Source organism: Rutilus rutilus (genome assembly GCF_951802725.1).
Source record: "Rutilus rutilus genome assembly, chromosome: 1".
Taxonomy (NCBI): domain Eukaryota; kingdom Metazoa; phylum Chordata; class Actinopteri; order Cypriniformes; family Leuciscidae; genus Rutilus; species Rutilus rutilus.
In genome coordinates this window covers 50,466,475-50,483,371 of record NC_140209.1, presented here as the reverse complement: position 1 = coordinate 50,483,371, position 16,897 = coordinate 50,466,475, and the positions used below count along the sequence as shown (strand labels likewise).

The following is a 16,897-nucleotide window of genomic DNA, read 5'->3' as shown; positions in this document are numbered from 1 at the left end:
CGCTTGGCATTGAACTTTGAGCTTTATAATTTTACAGATATTATTTACCGGTATACTCTAACAACAACATTACACACTAACTAAAGTTTGAAACATGGGATCACGTAGAACGGGACCTTTAAGAGTCATCTGTATTGGCTTAATTTTTCACAACGGAATGTATTCAATATAGCCTACCATTTAAAATAATCTGTCAGAATGAAAAAAAATGCAATGATAATATGACCAAATAACAGAAAATACATGATTGTCCTTAAATAGTTTAATCTCTCAATTATTCCTTCAAAATGTAAGATATGTCCAAGTTCATACATGTAAAATATGAAATAAATCAGTTCTGCATTTCATGGTGTATATATAATAATAATAATAATAATAAAGAAAAACAGGAAATCCAAAACATGTATACAATTTCACTTCCATACTTCAGACAAAATGAATTAGCCATGCTAAGTTTTTCAGTTTGCTACAACAACACCATTAACCATAAACATAATTAAAAATTAATACATTTATGCACAGGAACAACCTTCATGCAAAGTTTAACTTTAGATTTTTAGATTTAAGTTTTCCCATCAAAAAAGGACAATTATTATTATACTTTATGTTGTACAGTTCCAGCTGCTTCAGTACTTGTAGCCCTATAAAAGAATTGCTCCAAATTAAAACATACAAATTTCAGTTCAATCTATAGTGAAATTTTGCCCACTCTGTAAACATTTTGCGCATTTCTTAGATTAAGTAAAAACCATTATTGCACATAACAATCATATTTATACCACTGCACTCTCAGAAAAATGTGCAAAAAATGTACTCTAAAACATTCACACCCCTAAAGGTACAATTAAAAATCTGAGTGTATATATTTAATGAGGGGCATTTATTTTATTGCACAACAGTAACCCACAGTGATAAATTATAAAAGATGATATATATTGAAAATATTGTTTCCCTTAAATCAGTTCTCCTCCTGAAGACAAAAACCTGGTTAAAAATATTTGTTGATGGTTGATTCCACTGATTGAATGGCTGATTGTATTAAAATGCAAGTAAAATGTCACACAATTTCACTACTCTTTTCTGTACCAAAACACTTCTTATGTGAACATTCTTCATATCCATTCTTTCAATCACTTTGATGAAAAGTCCCTCAGTACTTGATGCATTTCAAATAATTCTTGAAGTAATGATGGGCCAATTTCTTTTTTCCATCATTTCGTCCTGGAAACCTAAATTTTCTGTATTTGCTTTGTTTGCGTTTCTTCTGGTGGCCGACTCCAAGTCCTTTGCAGGAGGCAATCAACAAATCTCCGAGACCATCAAGAAAAAACTCTGTGGGGTTTATGTCAGAGAGACAGCAGAAGATGAGCAATCATAAAAAGATACTTAAGAAGTTTAAAGGGATAGTTCTCCCAAAAATCTAAATTATCCCATAATTTACTCACCCTCAAGCCATCCTAGGTGTATATGACTTATTTCTTTCAGCCAAACAAAATCTGAGTTATATATAAAAAATTTTTTTTGCTCTTCTAAGCTTTATAATGGGAGTGAATAGAGCCTGAGTTTTTGATGCTCCAAAAAGTGCATCCATTCATCATAAATCTAATCCATACGACACCAGGGGGTTAATAAAGACCTTCACCGAGTGGAGATCAACTAGTCGGCGGACACAGCTACAGTGAGTTGTTCAAAATCTTTCTTTTTAGTAAACTCTGTGTACACAAACAACGTTCTCAATGCTCGAGTTCATGTGTAGAGCCCCTGGTGATACTTCGAGCAAAGTTTCATGTTGTGTCGAGCCTTCTTAGTGTTTTAAAATTAGCGTTTTTGCACAAATCACAAAATATTTAGTGGTCAAGCAATGTTTTACTATGGTAATCCATGTCAAATGTGTTTTAGTAGTAATGTGTGTTTTCAACGCGTCACTTTTCACATTCACCAAAAACAGCATTTTTGATGCTGTCATAGAAGTGCCTCAAGCACCCCCATTCAAAGGCATTTTGACCGAAAACGAAAATACGGTAAAACTTAAAAGTGGAGTTTCCATTCTAATTATGCTTTTAAACGAAAGTTTGCCTCGGGTAGATTCACAAAAAGACTCTAGGTTGCATTTTGGCGAGAGTTACCCTTTAAGATCATAGACAACCTCAGCAATTATTACAAATGACTAGAGGTTCACCAGCTAATACTTATCCCTTGTGAATAGGGCTTAAGACAGTGCTGCAGGGAGACAAGAACGACAGCTGATCATCCTTGCAGCGTTAAAACACGTGTAACCATGTGTCTCCGCCAGATATGTTTGAGAACTAGCAAGTGTCTTGGTGGAACATCTCACAGCAAGAACTGGCAAATTTGCTGCAGTCCATGAAGATGAGATGCACTATAGGACTTAAAGCAGCTGGTGGAACACCAGATTCTGACTGCTACTTTTGATTTTGATCTATATACTGTATTGTTCCAAATATAAGAAAAACCTGAATATAATATGCATCATTACGCCACATAATTCTTACGCCGCATCAAAACGGCTGTTTCAAAGATATTGACAGGCAAGTGTATCAGTACGTAGCCAAAAAAGAAATTAGGTCCTTGCTGGTGGGTAAGTTCAGCTCTGTGGTGACATCCAGTGCCTTCAGCTGGATGATGGCTCTGTTTGTAGGCAGCCCCTCATTTCTTTTTTCGGCTACGTACTGACACACTTGCCTATTAATTTCTTCTAAGCGTCCGCTTTTAGGACCACAGTAAGCTTTTCTTTGACTGTTAGCATTTTTAAGACTTGTCTTTTAGGGCTTGCCATCTTATAACATTACACTCCGACACACTGTATTTCTTGGCTGCTTAATGAGTTTTTTTTTGATGACCCTGCTGCCACCATGCTCTGTTCTGGACGGTCATTCGCCATCATTTGGCACCGTAAACTACGGGTAGTTTACAGGGATGGGTCGCTTCAGTCCTGAGGGGGACACTGATTTTACACACATTTAGCGCTCCCTATTGTTGCGGGTGTATTATTGACATGTAAAAGTCTAGAACCTGAATATAAGACGACCCCATTTTTTCAGATGTATTTCCAAGAAATACATATTCTGAATTATATTTGGAACAATACCGTATATATATCGGAAACCTCCTGTTTCACAGGCAATCAGTGTGCAAAGCATAAAGTAAGGTAATAATCTGAAATGAGAATCATGTATTTTAATCTGAAACCCCGAGATGTATGGGATTATTTTTGTGCCTTTAATATTGAACGTAACTTTTCTAGAAACAAATGAAAATATAAATGGATATATACATCTAAAAAAAAACTTAAAACATAGGGTGAACACAGAACACAACAACAAAACACTACTCTTTCTTTCGCTGATCTGAAGTTACAAATGCGCTTCCAGAGTTTTCATTTACGCTTCTGAAGTTCTCTTACGAGAGGTCTCTCGTACTGCGTAAGTATCTTACGCTAGGGGAAAATCCCTTTTCCACGAGATACTGAAGCCAAGAAAATTATCCTTAATTTTGTATTAATGTAAAACGCGTTGCGGCAGCATGCAGACATAGGCAAGACGGCTCGTGCGCCTATTGGCTGCTCTGCGGCAACTGCAGCAGCCTATCGAGCGAGGCCTAGCGTGACGTCAGACCCAATGGGGTGCTTCGCGCCCACTGCGTCACGTCCCGCCGAAACGGGCGTGGCCTAGGTCTATAAATTCAGCTATTTCTGATTTTTCATCTCTTCAGCGAAGCACACGCATCGCTGGATCCCGAGAGAAGCCGCGCCGTCTGAGAAAGCCTTTTCAGCGGGACGAGTCGTCACTGAAGTCGCTGGCCGCGCCGCCTTCAATCGCCTTCCTGCTGCGCTATCCGGCATTATATCCTTTCTCTTCTACTGTGCTTTGTGTATGTGTGTGTGCTCGCCGCCGCGACACTCACTCTCATTGCACTAAAAGAGCCGGGCGTCTTTTTCAAGACGCCCCTTTCCTGAGGATCACGCCGCTCTCGCTCTCGCGCTCGCTGACGGCGACTGCCCTCACTGCGAGCTAGTTACTGCCTATGGTGACTCTGAGGACTCACCTGGCATCCTTCTCCGAGACTGCTCCTCCGCCCTTCCAACCCGTTCACAGGGGATGTCTGGAGCGGACGGTCACGGGGCTGGCTTTCTCTCTCCCTCTGTTCGAGCCCCGCAAACTGCTTTCTTGTAACGTAAAGAAAAACTAACCCTGCCCCTGCGCCCCATTCACGCGTCACTCACCGGCGAAAGGAGAAAAGTGTTTACAATCCCGTCGAGACCGGACTGACCTCATTTCTCACACATGTCTCAGTTCCCTGATCAGGCGACTGGAAATGTCTATACTGCAGCAAATGTGCCTGTTTTTAATACACGCACGTCAGCAAGCAAACGCCGAAGAAAACATGTTGACGCTCTTTATGCCGCCAATGCTTCGCTCTGTCAGTTCCCTGGAAGGTGACTGCAGATGTGCATTTTGATATTTTCAAATACAGATAGCGTCACGTCACAGGCGATATTTGAGATTCGCCTTCGAGGTCCAGGCATATCAGTACACAGTCCTTCCGTTCGGCTTGTCCCTGGCACCCCGTACATTTACGATGTGCATGGACGCGGCGCTCGCACCCCTCAGACTACGAGGCATGCGAGTATTGAACTACATGGACGATTGGCTGATTCTAGCTCAATCTCACTCGGTGCTCATAGAGCACAGGACCATTCTGCTCGATCACCTCGAGAATCTGGGTCTCAGAGTCAATTGGGCAAAGAGTTCTTTGTTCCCCAGACAGATAATATCTTTTCTGGGCACAGAACTGGACTCGCTGTCTATGATAGCACGACTGACACATTCAGCGCGCAGCGAGCTCTTTCCGCTGCGGCGCGTCTGTCCCGCTCAGGAAATTTCAGAGGATGCTGGGTCTCATGGCCTCAGCATCGTCAGTACTTCAGTTGGGCTTGCTACGCATGCGCCCGCTACCAGTTCTGGCTGAAAGCGCGAGTTCCGTGCCGAGCGTGGGCTTCCGGTCTGCTTCGTCTCAAGGTCAATCAGAAATGCATCGCAGCTCTGAAACCTTGGAAAGCAAATGACTGGTACCAATCAGGTGTAAGCCTGGGGACTTCCTCGAGTGTGAAGGTAGTGTCTACGGACGCGTCCTCCACGGGATGGGGAGCGCTGCTCGAGGGCAGACCGTTCTTCGGCAAATGGTCAGAATGGGAGAAGCTTCTCCACATAAACTGCCTCGAAATGCTGGCGGTAACCAACGCGCTGACGCTTTTTCGTCCCCAAATACGAGGACACCACGTCCGGGTCCGCTCGGACAACATGTCAGTGGTGTCCTACTTAAACCGCCAGGGCGGCCTCAGGTCCAGAAACCTGTACAGGTTGGCAGAACGCCTCCTTGTGCGGGCTCAGAGCAACCTGCTCTCGCTGAGAGCAGCGCATGTGCCAGGGCTCCTGAACGTAGGACCAGACAGACTGCTAGAGGCCATGAAAGGTCACCCATTCGAGCCTTTGCAGACCATTGGTCTTAAACACCTGTCTCTCAAGACAGTGTTTCTTCTGGCTCTCGCTTCAGTGAAGCGCATAGGGGACTTACACGCGCTCTCAGTGAGTGCGACGTGCATGAAGTTTGGGCCTAATGACTCAAGAGTTATACTCAAACCTAGGCACGGTTACGTTCCAAAATCCCTCAACACACCATTTAGGGCGCAGGTCATTTCCCTGTCAGCCCTACCGGTCTCTGACGAGGAAGGAGACGCGAGCTTCCTTTGCCCAGTCAGGGCATTAAGAGCTTATGTGTCTCGCTTATCTGTCTTCAGACAGACGGAGCAACTCTTTGTTTCGTTTAGCGGACGCTCCAAGGGGCTGGCCGCGTCGAAACAGAGCCTATCCAGATGGAGTTGACGCCATTGCGCTGGCATACACTTCCAAGGGCATGCAGTGTCCGTTGGGTGTCAGAGCGCACTCCACGAGAAGCATGGCTTCATCGTGGGCCTGATTGAGTGGGATTGCCTTACAAGATATATGTATGGCGGCAGGCTGGGCCTCCCCGTCTACATTTATAAGGTTCTATAACCTAGAGGTTCCCGCCTTACAGGCCACGCTGTTGTCAGTCTAAATGCACCAGTACTGTCTGTCCCGATGCTATTGGTTCAGCATACTGTGTCTGCTGAGCGCTGCTCAACAGCAATGCTCACTGATCGACGTATAAATGGCAGGACCCACGATTTCCCATCAGCTCAGGCCGCACTCCGCCCTGGCTGTATGATGACATTTGCGTCTTAAGGATGCTGTTGCATGTGGAAGAGCGCGGCTCCGCTCCTCCCTCTTCCCGGACTCCCTGTGAGTTCCCCTGGTGATTATGCACTATATGAACCCTGGGCTTCGCCCCTGGGTCTTTGGTGTTGATCCCAGCACGCACAGCGTTTTACATTGGGTCCCCTAGCGTAAGATACTTACGCAGTACGAGAGACCTCTCGTAAGAGAACGTACTCGGTTACTAACGTAACCTCGGTTCTCTCTAGAAGAGGGAACGAGTACTGCGTATCTTGCCGTGCATGCACACGCTCTGGTTAAGCTTCGGTGATGAAAAACCAGAAATAGCTGCCTGCGAGCTGAATTTATAGGCCTAGGCCACGCCCGTTTCGGCGGGACGTGACGCAGTGGGCGCGAAGCACCCCATTGGGTCTGACGTCACGCTAGGCCTCGCTCGATAGGCTGCTGCAGTTGCCGCAGAGCAGCCAATAGGCGCATGAGCCGTCTTGCCTATGTCTGCATGCTGCCGCAACGCGTTTTACATTAATACAAAATTGAGGATAATTTTCTTGGCTTCAGTATCTCGTGGAAAAGGGATTTTCCCCTAGCGCAAGATACTTACGCAGTACTCGTTCCCTCTTCTAGAGAGAACCGAGGTTACGTTAGTAACCGAGTACGTTTTCGTTTATGCTCCCTTAGTTTTCGTTCACCATTCTGACACATTTCTCTCATGGGGGCAGGGCTAACTACAGTGTGTTCCCATTGGCTACTGAGTTTTTGATCGACAGATTCTTAACCTGGAAGGAAAGTGAAGACATCAGTATCGTTTACATGTGTGGATGTGAGCGGCTGTAAGCAGATTTCATTTTAGTGATATAAAGTTTGTTTTTTAATTTTCTGTATTTATCTTCTACTACTACTTTGTCAGCATAAGCTTTCAGGAGCAGTATTTGTCTGCGCAAGAGAAAATTAATGTCTAGAGCTATAATTGTAGTACATTAAAATCCTGTATGATAATAAATAATGTCCAATGCTTTCTGAGAATATTTGTTTGTTCCTGATATGGCTAAATGTTATTTTTTTCTGCATTGTAGGCTTTGATTAGATTCTGATGTAACAATTTAAAGAGAATACTAGTGTCATATTCATGTGTGTGATATTTCCAGCCATCAAGAAAGTGTCACTCTAACCTGATAATCAAAGTTAGCAATCCTGGCCATCACACTATAACATTGTTAGCATATGCACTTACACCATCACAATTAATGATACCTCAATTCTGAAGAATTCAAACAATATGAAAATTGCAACCATGTGGCTTGCTGTCAGATGGTACAGACCTTCAAGGATATTTCATTATATTCTTTATTGTCACTATACATAAGTATGAAAGTGAAATTCTTGGATGTTGTGACAGTCCGACCTCAGTATTCTCATAATACATACACTCACCTAAAGGATTATTAGGAACACCTGTTCAATTTCTCATTAATGCAATTATCTAATCAACCAATCACATGGCAGTTGCTTCAATGCATTTAGGGGTGTGGTCCTGGTCAAGACAATCTCCTGAACTCCAAACTGAATGTCAGAATGGGAAAGAAAGGTGATTTAAGCAATTTTGAGCGTGGCATGGTTGTTGGTGCCAGACGGGCCGGTCTGAGTATTTCACAATCTGCTCAGTTACTGGGATTTTCACGCACAACCATTTCTAGGGTTTACAAAGAATGGTGTGAAAAGGGAAAAACATCCAGTATGCGGCAGTCCTGTGGGCGAAAATGCCTTGTTGATGCTAGAGGTCAGAGGAGAATGGGCCGACTAATTCAAGCTGATAGAAGAGCAACTTTGACTGAAATAACCACTCGTTACAACCGAGGTATGCAGCAAAGCATTTGTGAAGCCACAACACGCACAACCTTGAGGCGGATGGGCTACAACAGCAGAAGACGCCACCGGGTACCACTCATCTCCACTACAAATAGGAAAAAGAGGTTACAGTTTGCACGAGCTCACCAAAATTGGACAGTTAAAGACTGGAAAAATGTTGCCTGGTCTGATGAGTCTCGATTTCTGTTGAGACATTCAGATGGTAGAGTCAGAATTTGGCGTAAACAGAATGAGAACATGGATCCATCATGCCTTGTTACCACTGTGCAGGCTGGTGGTGGTGGTGTAATGGTGTGGGGGATGTTTTCTTGGCACACTTTAGGCCCCTTAGTGCCAATTGGGCATCGTTTAAATGCCACGGCCTACCTGAGCATTGTTTCTGACCATGTCCATCCCTTTATGACCACCATGTACCCATCCTCTGATGGCTACTTCCAGCAGGATAATGCACAAAGCTCGAATCATTTCAAATTGGTTTCTTGAACATGACAATGAGTTCACTGTACTAAAATGGCCCCCACAGTCACCAGATCTCAACCCAATAGAGCATCTTTGGGATGTGGTGGAACGGGAGCTTCGTGCCCTGGATGTGCATCCCACAAATCTCCATCAACTGCAAGATGCTATCCTATCAATATGGGCCAACATTTCTAAAGAATGCTTTAAGCACCTTGTTGAATCAATGCCACGTAGAATTAAGGCAGTTCTGAAGGCGAAAGGGGGTCAAACACAGTATTAGTATGGTGTTCCTAATAATCCTTTAGGTGAGTGTATATAGTACTAAAAATGCACAAGTACATTATATACTAAATTGTGTAAAATTCAAATATATTTTAAATGATGCAATGATAATTTGAACAGTTCTTGTTACAGTAAATGTAACAAAGCAGTGACTGTGTACATTGTAATGGAGTACATAAGTCTTTAAACAGATACTCCACCCAAAAAATGCAAATTCTCTCATCATTTACTCACTTTCATGCCATCCCAGATTTTCTTTCTTCACATTAACACAAATAAAAGATTTTTAAGAAAATAATACATCTCCGTGAACCCATATACAGGTAGATTGTAGCCAATTTCGTATGACAGTTTTGTATTGAAGGGTTAAAACCGTTTAAATTATTAGTATTTTATTATCTGTTGTTTTACTTCAGAAGACATTAATTCATCCACTGGGGTTGTATATGAATAACCCATCACAGTCACTGTGTGTGGTTTTTAAAGTGTCAACTTTTAAATACCCATTAATTTGCATTACTGTATGGACTCAGAGTCATATGCATCTGGGGTGGCATGAGGGTGGGTAAAAGATGAGAGCATTATTATTTTTGGGTGGATTATCCCCTTAACATTCATATGTTGTCGGTATGCTAATCTGAGATCATTGTAGACTTATAAGAATAAAGTGCAACCTCTTGTGTACTTGTGAACAGTGTTTGTCTTAATCTAACACTCCAAAGAAATTAAAATATATGCATACTATCAAGTGTCTGAAGATCAAGATCCTAGTCATTCAAAAGTGATGTCGTGTCTGAAGAAAGTGAGATTCCTGTCTAATGGGGAGAGTGGATCTCTGGTAATACACCACTCCATCCTCTGGGTCAGCATCAGAATTTTGTTCATGGAAAAGTTGCTAAACTCCCTGCAAAGTAAGAAAGGAGAAGTATTATACTAGTCTAACAATACAAACTGCACATAACAAATTGAGGACTTAAACTATTAATTTCAAACAAATTAATTAATTAATCAATTAGCCTGTTTGAAAGGGATTTTCAGGCCACTAAATAAAACTAAAATGTTGTTACAAATGTCACACATGATGAGAATTATATTATTAATTATTGAATCTCCTTATGTTCTTAGGTTTTGCACCTTTGAAAAAGCAAACATGATGTAATCGGAAAATAAACTGTGTAATTGTAAGCAGATAAGGTTGAGTAATGATTGGGCTGAATAAAGATAACACTGCTGTATAATGTTGTGGGCTCTCATTGAGTTCTAAAATACCTCTCCATCTTTTTTACCAAAAAAATACTGACTTACCGCGAGTCTCCAGCATCTCCATAATCCTGATTACGACGATTGATGATAATGATGATATAATTATTCGTCGGTGCTATTCCTAGGAACTCCTCTCAACAATGTAATGTAGCAGCAGAAAAATACAGATAAAATTAAAAAACAAAACTCCTAACTTTATATCACTAAAATGAAATAGGAATCCACTTACAGACACTCATATCCACACATGTAAACACCATAGACAGTATATAAACTGGACACAGCGACCCCATAGGTTTCAACGGAGAAAAGTGAAGTCAATTAGAAGCTCTCACTTCCTGATGGCTAAGCGCACTGCGCAGACTCAAACTGAGCTTGACGACGTAGATGTGACGTGAGCAACCTGTCTGTCTTCTAGTAGCTGTGCCAAGAGAAATCTGAATCATTCCCTTCCGAAACTTGCAGAGACGGAGAGTGAGTAGGAGGTGTCCATGAGCTAGGAGCAGGAGCAACTTTTGCTAAGTATTCTGATTAATTATTTTGTCATTTTGCCTCCACGTCCCCCCGATTGCCCGCGAGCTTCTCCTCCTGTCCATACGGTAATTTCTCTACTGTGCGACAGAGAGTCGCGTGATTATGACGCAATCGTTAGCCTATTTTTACAAAAAACTGCATCTACGGGGCCATAACGTAAGATTCTTGTCTTTTATACATTTTCGTGTTTCTTTAGAAATAAATAATGGACAAATGGAGTCTTTAAACGCCTCAGATGTAAAGTTATTCGCTGTCAAAGTGACGCCAAAATGAATGGGAGTCAATGGAATGCTAACAGCAGGTGGGGGTCCGCTAATCAATGGCGGCGCCCAGGGAAGCTTTAATGTTTTCCGAAACACTGCCCCCCTGGTAAACACAACACTGACGTCTTCACTTCCAGGTCAAGAATCTGTCAATCAAAAACTCAGTAGCCAATGAGAACACACTGCGGTTAGCCCCGCCCCCATGAGAGAAATGTGTCAGAATGGCGAACGGAAACAAAAGAAAAACTTCAGAAGCGTAAATGGAAACTCTGGAAGCGCATTTGTAAGTACTGATCAGCGAAAGAAAGAGGAGAAAACTGTTAGCAAAACATGCATTGTATTATAAACACAGTCAAAAATGTCGCCATTTTATTCAGTGTCCATTTATATTTTAATTTGTTTCTTGAAAAGTTACGTTCAATATTAAAGGCACAAAAATAATCCCATAGTGATGTACCTACCAGTGTGAGCCACCCTCTTCAGAAACGGATCAAAGCCAACCCGTCGCACCGCATCTGTCCGTGCCAGGAAGTAGTTGACGACCCCGTCTACAAACAAGCAGTCTTTAAAGCCTGGGACTGATTGATGGTTCTTCCTATGAAAACGTCTGAGACAACCGCCCTCCTCTTCATCCCCTTCCTCATACTGAAGGCGGAAATAGAACTGATCTTTTCCCACTGCACCACCAACCTGGAAAGAGAGTGAGTGAAGAACTGTTCCTACGCCTGAAATGATCCAGTATCATTGCTGCATTCTATTGAACAGTTTAATAGCTAGAAAACACATCATCTTTCCTGCATCCAGTCAGAATAAACACTTATACAAAGCTGAAGTGAGGGAGCAGAGATCATTTCCATATCTGGGAAAGAACAATTGGTCTCATTCACTATTGATTTTGTGAATTATTCATGTTTACACACAGGATAACTTCTCAGTTGAAACATTTCCACATAATTCACAACATGTGCATACACACAAAATTCTTCTTAACCTCGTGGTAGTGTTAATAAATTGAGTCCTAAATGAGTGACAACATGCCGCAGTTAGTAAATTGCATAAAACACTGCATTTAGAAATGGTTTGTAAACATACAATGATCTCTAACATGTAGAAAGTTCCTCAAGCAATACCATGTGTGCAGTCCTGAGATCAAGTTCAAATATACAAATACAGCTCTCTCTCTCTCTCTCTCTCTCCCTCTATATATATATATATATATATATACACACATCTAAAATATGCCAGCCATAGGCTCTGCCCTTTGCTTTCCATGTGTTTTAATGGTTGTTTGGTTCATGGTGTCCTGCCCAACGCTATTATGTCTGTTTTGTTACTACCTGTGCTTAAAGACAAGGCTGGTAAGCTCAACAGTATTGACAATTATCGACCAATTGCATTAGCCAGTATCTTGTCTAAAGTACTGGAGAGAATACTGCTAACAAAGTTAGAAATGTATGTTCTTACTACTGACAATCAGTTTGGGTTTAAAAGAAAGCATGGAACCGATTTGTGTATCTATGCTCTTAAAGAGATTGTGTCCAGGTATAACAGCCTGAATTCGTCCATGTTTTTATGTTTTATTGATGCGTCAAAGGCATTTGATAGAATCAATCATGAACGACTGTTTGTAAAATTGCTTGATAGAGGTGCTCCTACATTTTTAGTGAGAATTTTAGTGTTTTGGTATGCCCATCAAACGTTTCAGGTTAAATGGGATAATGTTGTATCTGCTCCGTTTCATGTCAGTAATGGAGTGAGACAAGGAGGAATTATGTCTCCTATTTTATTTAACGTTTATATGGATGATCTGTCAGACCAGTTAAATAGGTTAAAAACTGGCTGTCTTGTGGGCAACATTGTTGTTAATCATTTAATGTATGCAGACGATCTTGTCCTGCTCTGTCCATACAGCGTTGGGCTGCAGCAGATGCTGAAAGTCTGCTCGCAATATGGCTTAGATTATGATATTAAATATAACAATAAGAAAAGCCACATAATGGTAGTTAGAAGCAATGAGGACAATAAATCAACTTTTCCGACTTTTTATTTGTCAGACAGCCCTCTTGCTGTGTGTGAGGTAGTCAAATATTTAGGACATGTTATATCTAATGACTGGACAGATGACAAAGACTTATATCGTCAGCGCTGTAAAATTTATGCTCAAGCAAATATGCTCATATGGAAGTTTTTATTGTGTTCAGACTCTGTGAAGTGCTCTCTGTTTAGAACCTATATTACACCGCTATATACTGCTCAATTGTGGTCTAACTATAAGAAAAAGAGTATGCAGCGGCTAAAGGTAGCATACAATGATGCAATGAGGTTGCTGCTCCGTGTCCCTAGGTGGCATAGTGCCAGTCATTTGTTTGTGGCTAATAGAGTGCCAACCTGTGAGGCACTCTTAAGGCAACTGATGTTTGGTTTTATGTGTCGACTGGACAATTCAGTGAACCATATAATTGAAGCCCTAGTCAATCCTCTGAAAAGCTGTTATAGATATTTTTCGAGGCTTAGACGACACTGGTGTAATAGCCTGTATATTCTATAGGCTATTATGGAATTTTTATGTATTTTTGTATCTCCTTTTTTATGCTGTTGTTGTGTTATATGGACCTGTGGCTGTAATAAAAGTTATATATATATATATATATATATATATATATACACACACACACACACACACACACACACACACACACACACACACACAATGAAATACATTTAAGAATATCTATGTATGAAATGTAATATTAAGACGTTTATAAGGCCACCAGCAGAGTGAGTTTCTTTATATATATATATATATATATATATATATATACATATATATGTGGTTTCAGTTGTTCCTACATTTTTCGTAAATTTAAAATGTTTTCATATTAAAGTTATTGAATAATCAAAATTTGTTAGTGAAAACGTTTGTACACAGATATCACACACAAAGTTCCTTACAAAAAAAAAAGCATCTCTTTACTGACCACATCCAGTTCTGGAACTTTCTCCATTATCTCCACAAATCTTTCAATCCGTGTATTGTTATTGAATATGTAGTCATCATCAACCCACAGGAAGTATTTAGTGGTGACTTGAGAAACAGCCAGATTCCTTCCTGCAAACCAGCCCTAAGTAAACGGATAAAGAGAAATTCTGGGTTTAGCTCAGTAGGCACCCACAAAAAGCAATTTTAAACTCCTGCCTAATTTTCTTTGAAAAGGCCAAATTCAAGATTTTAGTGAGGCACCTATACAATGGAAGTGAATGAGGCCAATTTTTGGTGTATTTAAAAGCCAAAATGTGATGCTTACAAAATAAATTGTATAAAAGTCTCTGCTGTTAAAAATTGTGTTCCCTTTCAGTCGCTCACGTTCGACGTAACGTCGACGTGACAACGTAATTGGGATCACTTCAGCGAGCCCTATCATCTTCGAGTGTCTACAGAACGAGCCAATGAACATTGGCATGCGTGAAACGCGTCACACGCCCCGCCCCGCAGCACGGGTATAAACAGGAAGCGGGCGCACGCGCACATGTCTTTCACTTCGGAGCCGATTTTCTGGTTGACTCAGAATTCTACAAAGACTGCCAAAGAAAAATCTAAGAAGACTCTCGTCTTGTGTTGGTGTGACAGCGCGATCAGCGGTGGCCCGCGAGTATTGCAGCTCACAACTGCTGTTTTCACAGTACTATTGTATGTGTGTGTGTGTCGGTTCGGTGGGCATTTCCTCTGTGTTAAATACACAACGCGGCTACCCCTGGGTGGTATTTTTGTGGTAGGTTTTACTTTTTTCTAAAAGAGCAACACATTCCGCTTGTGCGTTTCTGGATGCCGTCGTTCTTGGTGAACGTCTTGGTCCTCCTGGACGACCAACCGTTTCCCTCGTTGGCTCTAGCTGACGATCAGATGTCAATCGCAGCATCGGAGGGGGAGCTTCAGTCCTCTGGAGATGAAGACTCGGCTGCGTTACCCCCCCTCGGGGCGTGTAGCATTGTCCGAGACAGATCCAGAATGGGCGGCTATTCTTTCCCGGGCTGCCGAGAAGGTCGGGCTTGTGTTTTTTGGTGGTTCAGGAGCACCACCTCTGGCTCAACCTGGCCGACATGAGGGATACCGATAAAAATCAGTTCCTGGATGCCCCTCTGTCCCAGTTTGGGTTATTCGGCGACGCGGTTGAGAGCTTTGGCCAACAGTTCTTGGCCGCACAGAAGCAGACGGAGGCCATCCGACACATCCTGCCCTGGCAGACCTCTGCTGCTCCCACCCGTCCGCCGGCAACAGACCCTCCGTCTATTCGTCGCCGAGGTCGGCCTCCTCCGGCGTCCTCCGCTCCCGCTAAGACCCAGCAGCAGCAACCACCTAAGGCTCAGCGCGGGGCAAGCCGCAGGAAGTCGACCCCGCCCGTCCAGGCCGGTGCCAAACCAGGAGGCAAGCGACGGTGCAAACGACCCTGAGACGGGCGACCCAGAGGTAGATCAAGTTGCTCTTCAGGAGATGGTCACCGCGCCACCGGTGGAGGGCCGGGTGGAGAATCTTTTGTTTCCTTTTCTTTATGTAAATTTTTTTTAAATAATTTATAGACTTTTTATCTTCAATAGTTCGGATTGAGCTGATCAACAAACGGACAGGGAACTACGTCATCACGTTGAAAGGTCACGCCGGCGCCAGCAATACTATTTGAACTACTATTCATATTCATCAGAATGTTATTCATATACTACTCATATTCATATTCACTGAATACTATTACTATATATATATAATAGCAAACAATACTATTTGAACTATCCTCCTATGTACGGTCGCATAGTAAACAGTGGGGCGGTACTTCTGCCGGCGCGACCTTTCAACGTGATGACGTAGTTCCCTGTCCGTTTGTTGATCAGCTCAATCCGAACTATTGAAGGTAAAAAGTCTATAAAGTTTGTTTTTTTTAAATGACCTATCACTGCTAGATAACAACCTCTTCTTCAGCTGTGATCGCGTACAGCCCGTTTAAACACTTCAAAGACTTCAAAAAATGATGGTAACCAACAAAGTCCATTGTTAGAGGAAAAATCCAGAAATGTTTTCCTCAAAAAACATAATTTCTCTCCCACTGAGGAAAGAAAGACATGGATATCTTGGATGGCATTGGGGTGAGTAAATTATTAGGAAATTTTCATTTTGGGGTGAACTAATCCTTTAATAGAAATTTGGCCCGATGGTGGAAAAGCAGCTATTGGCTATTTGACGAGTTTTCCATCTCCATTTGACATTTTTCCCATCAAACACTGAAAGAACCGTTTATATAACGTACACCGTCACATGTTTCCATAGCTAACCAATGTTAGATGTTTCCATAGCTAACCAAAAGCACATGAATATGAGGCACACGAATGGCTGTCGTTTGCTTAGCATCTATCCCATATCATTCCCTGCAATGTTAACACGCGGAGTTAACGGCGCAAAAGCAGTGCTTGACAACCCTGCTCCAGAGCAGAAAGATTCTCTATCCGGGGTTAAAAGTGGGGTTTAGAATTACGATAACACGGGGTTGAGCGCTGTGTGAAAAGCCCTTATATGTCAATGTGGCCTTAAAAAAGTATTTACCTGTGCAGGAGGCATGATGTAGTGCTCTACGTTGTTGCCAGTCACCTTTTCTGGTGTCAGGCTGTCATCTGCAACAATTATCTTGATTTTGGGGTAAACCTGTCGAATACTGTCGATGAGGATGTTCAGCTCTTCATATCTCAGAAAGGTCTTGGTTGTTATGGTAACCTGTGAGTTAATATCTAAGTTGAGAAAGAAGGGGGAGGGTTATTGACTAGACCAAATCTAGATTTGTGTGTGTATACATTTTTTGTTATTTTTTTTGGTGGTCTTACCTGTCCCTGGGTCGTACAAAACAGGAACTGAGGGTCTCTTGATCACAATGGGAAATATGGCCTCATAGGCCTCAAAAGAAAAATGAACTAAGG

The 16,897-nt window shown here is 42.1% G+C and overlaps 1 protein-coding gene across 1 annotated transcript in view; it reads right to left on the bottom strand.

Annotated features, from left to right (window-relative positions):
• Window positions 1–249: 249 nt before the first annotated feature.
• LOC311275710 (beta-1,4 N-acetylgalactosaminyltransferase 1-like) overlaps window positions 250–16,897 on the bottom strand; it is a 29,154-nt gene continuing 12,506 nt past the window's right edge. The window contains exons 7-11 of the mRNA XM_084384919.1: window positions 16,805–16,891; window positions 16,530–16,711; window positions 13,921–14,064; window positions 11,404–11,632; window positions 250–1,332 (exon numbers count right to left, since the gene is read on the bottom strand). Coding sequence (XP_084241045.1) covers window positions 1,151–1,332; window positions 11,404–11,632; window positions 13,921–14,064; window positions 16,530–16,711; window positions 16,805–16,891 — 824 coding nt within the window. The 3' untranslated portion in view covers window positions 250–1,150. The remainder of the gene's footprint in view (window positions 1,333–11,403; window positions 11,633–13,920; window positions 14,065–16,529; window positions 16,712–16,804; window positions 16,892–16,897) is intronic.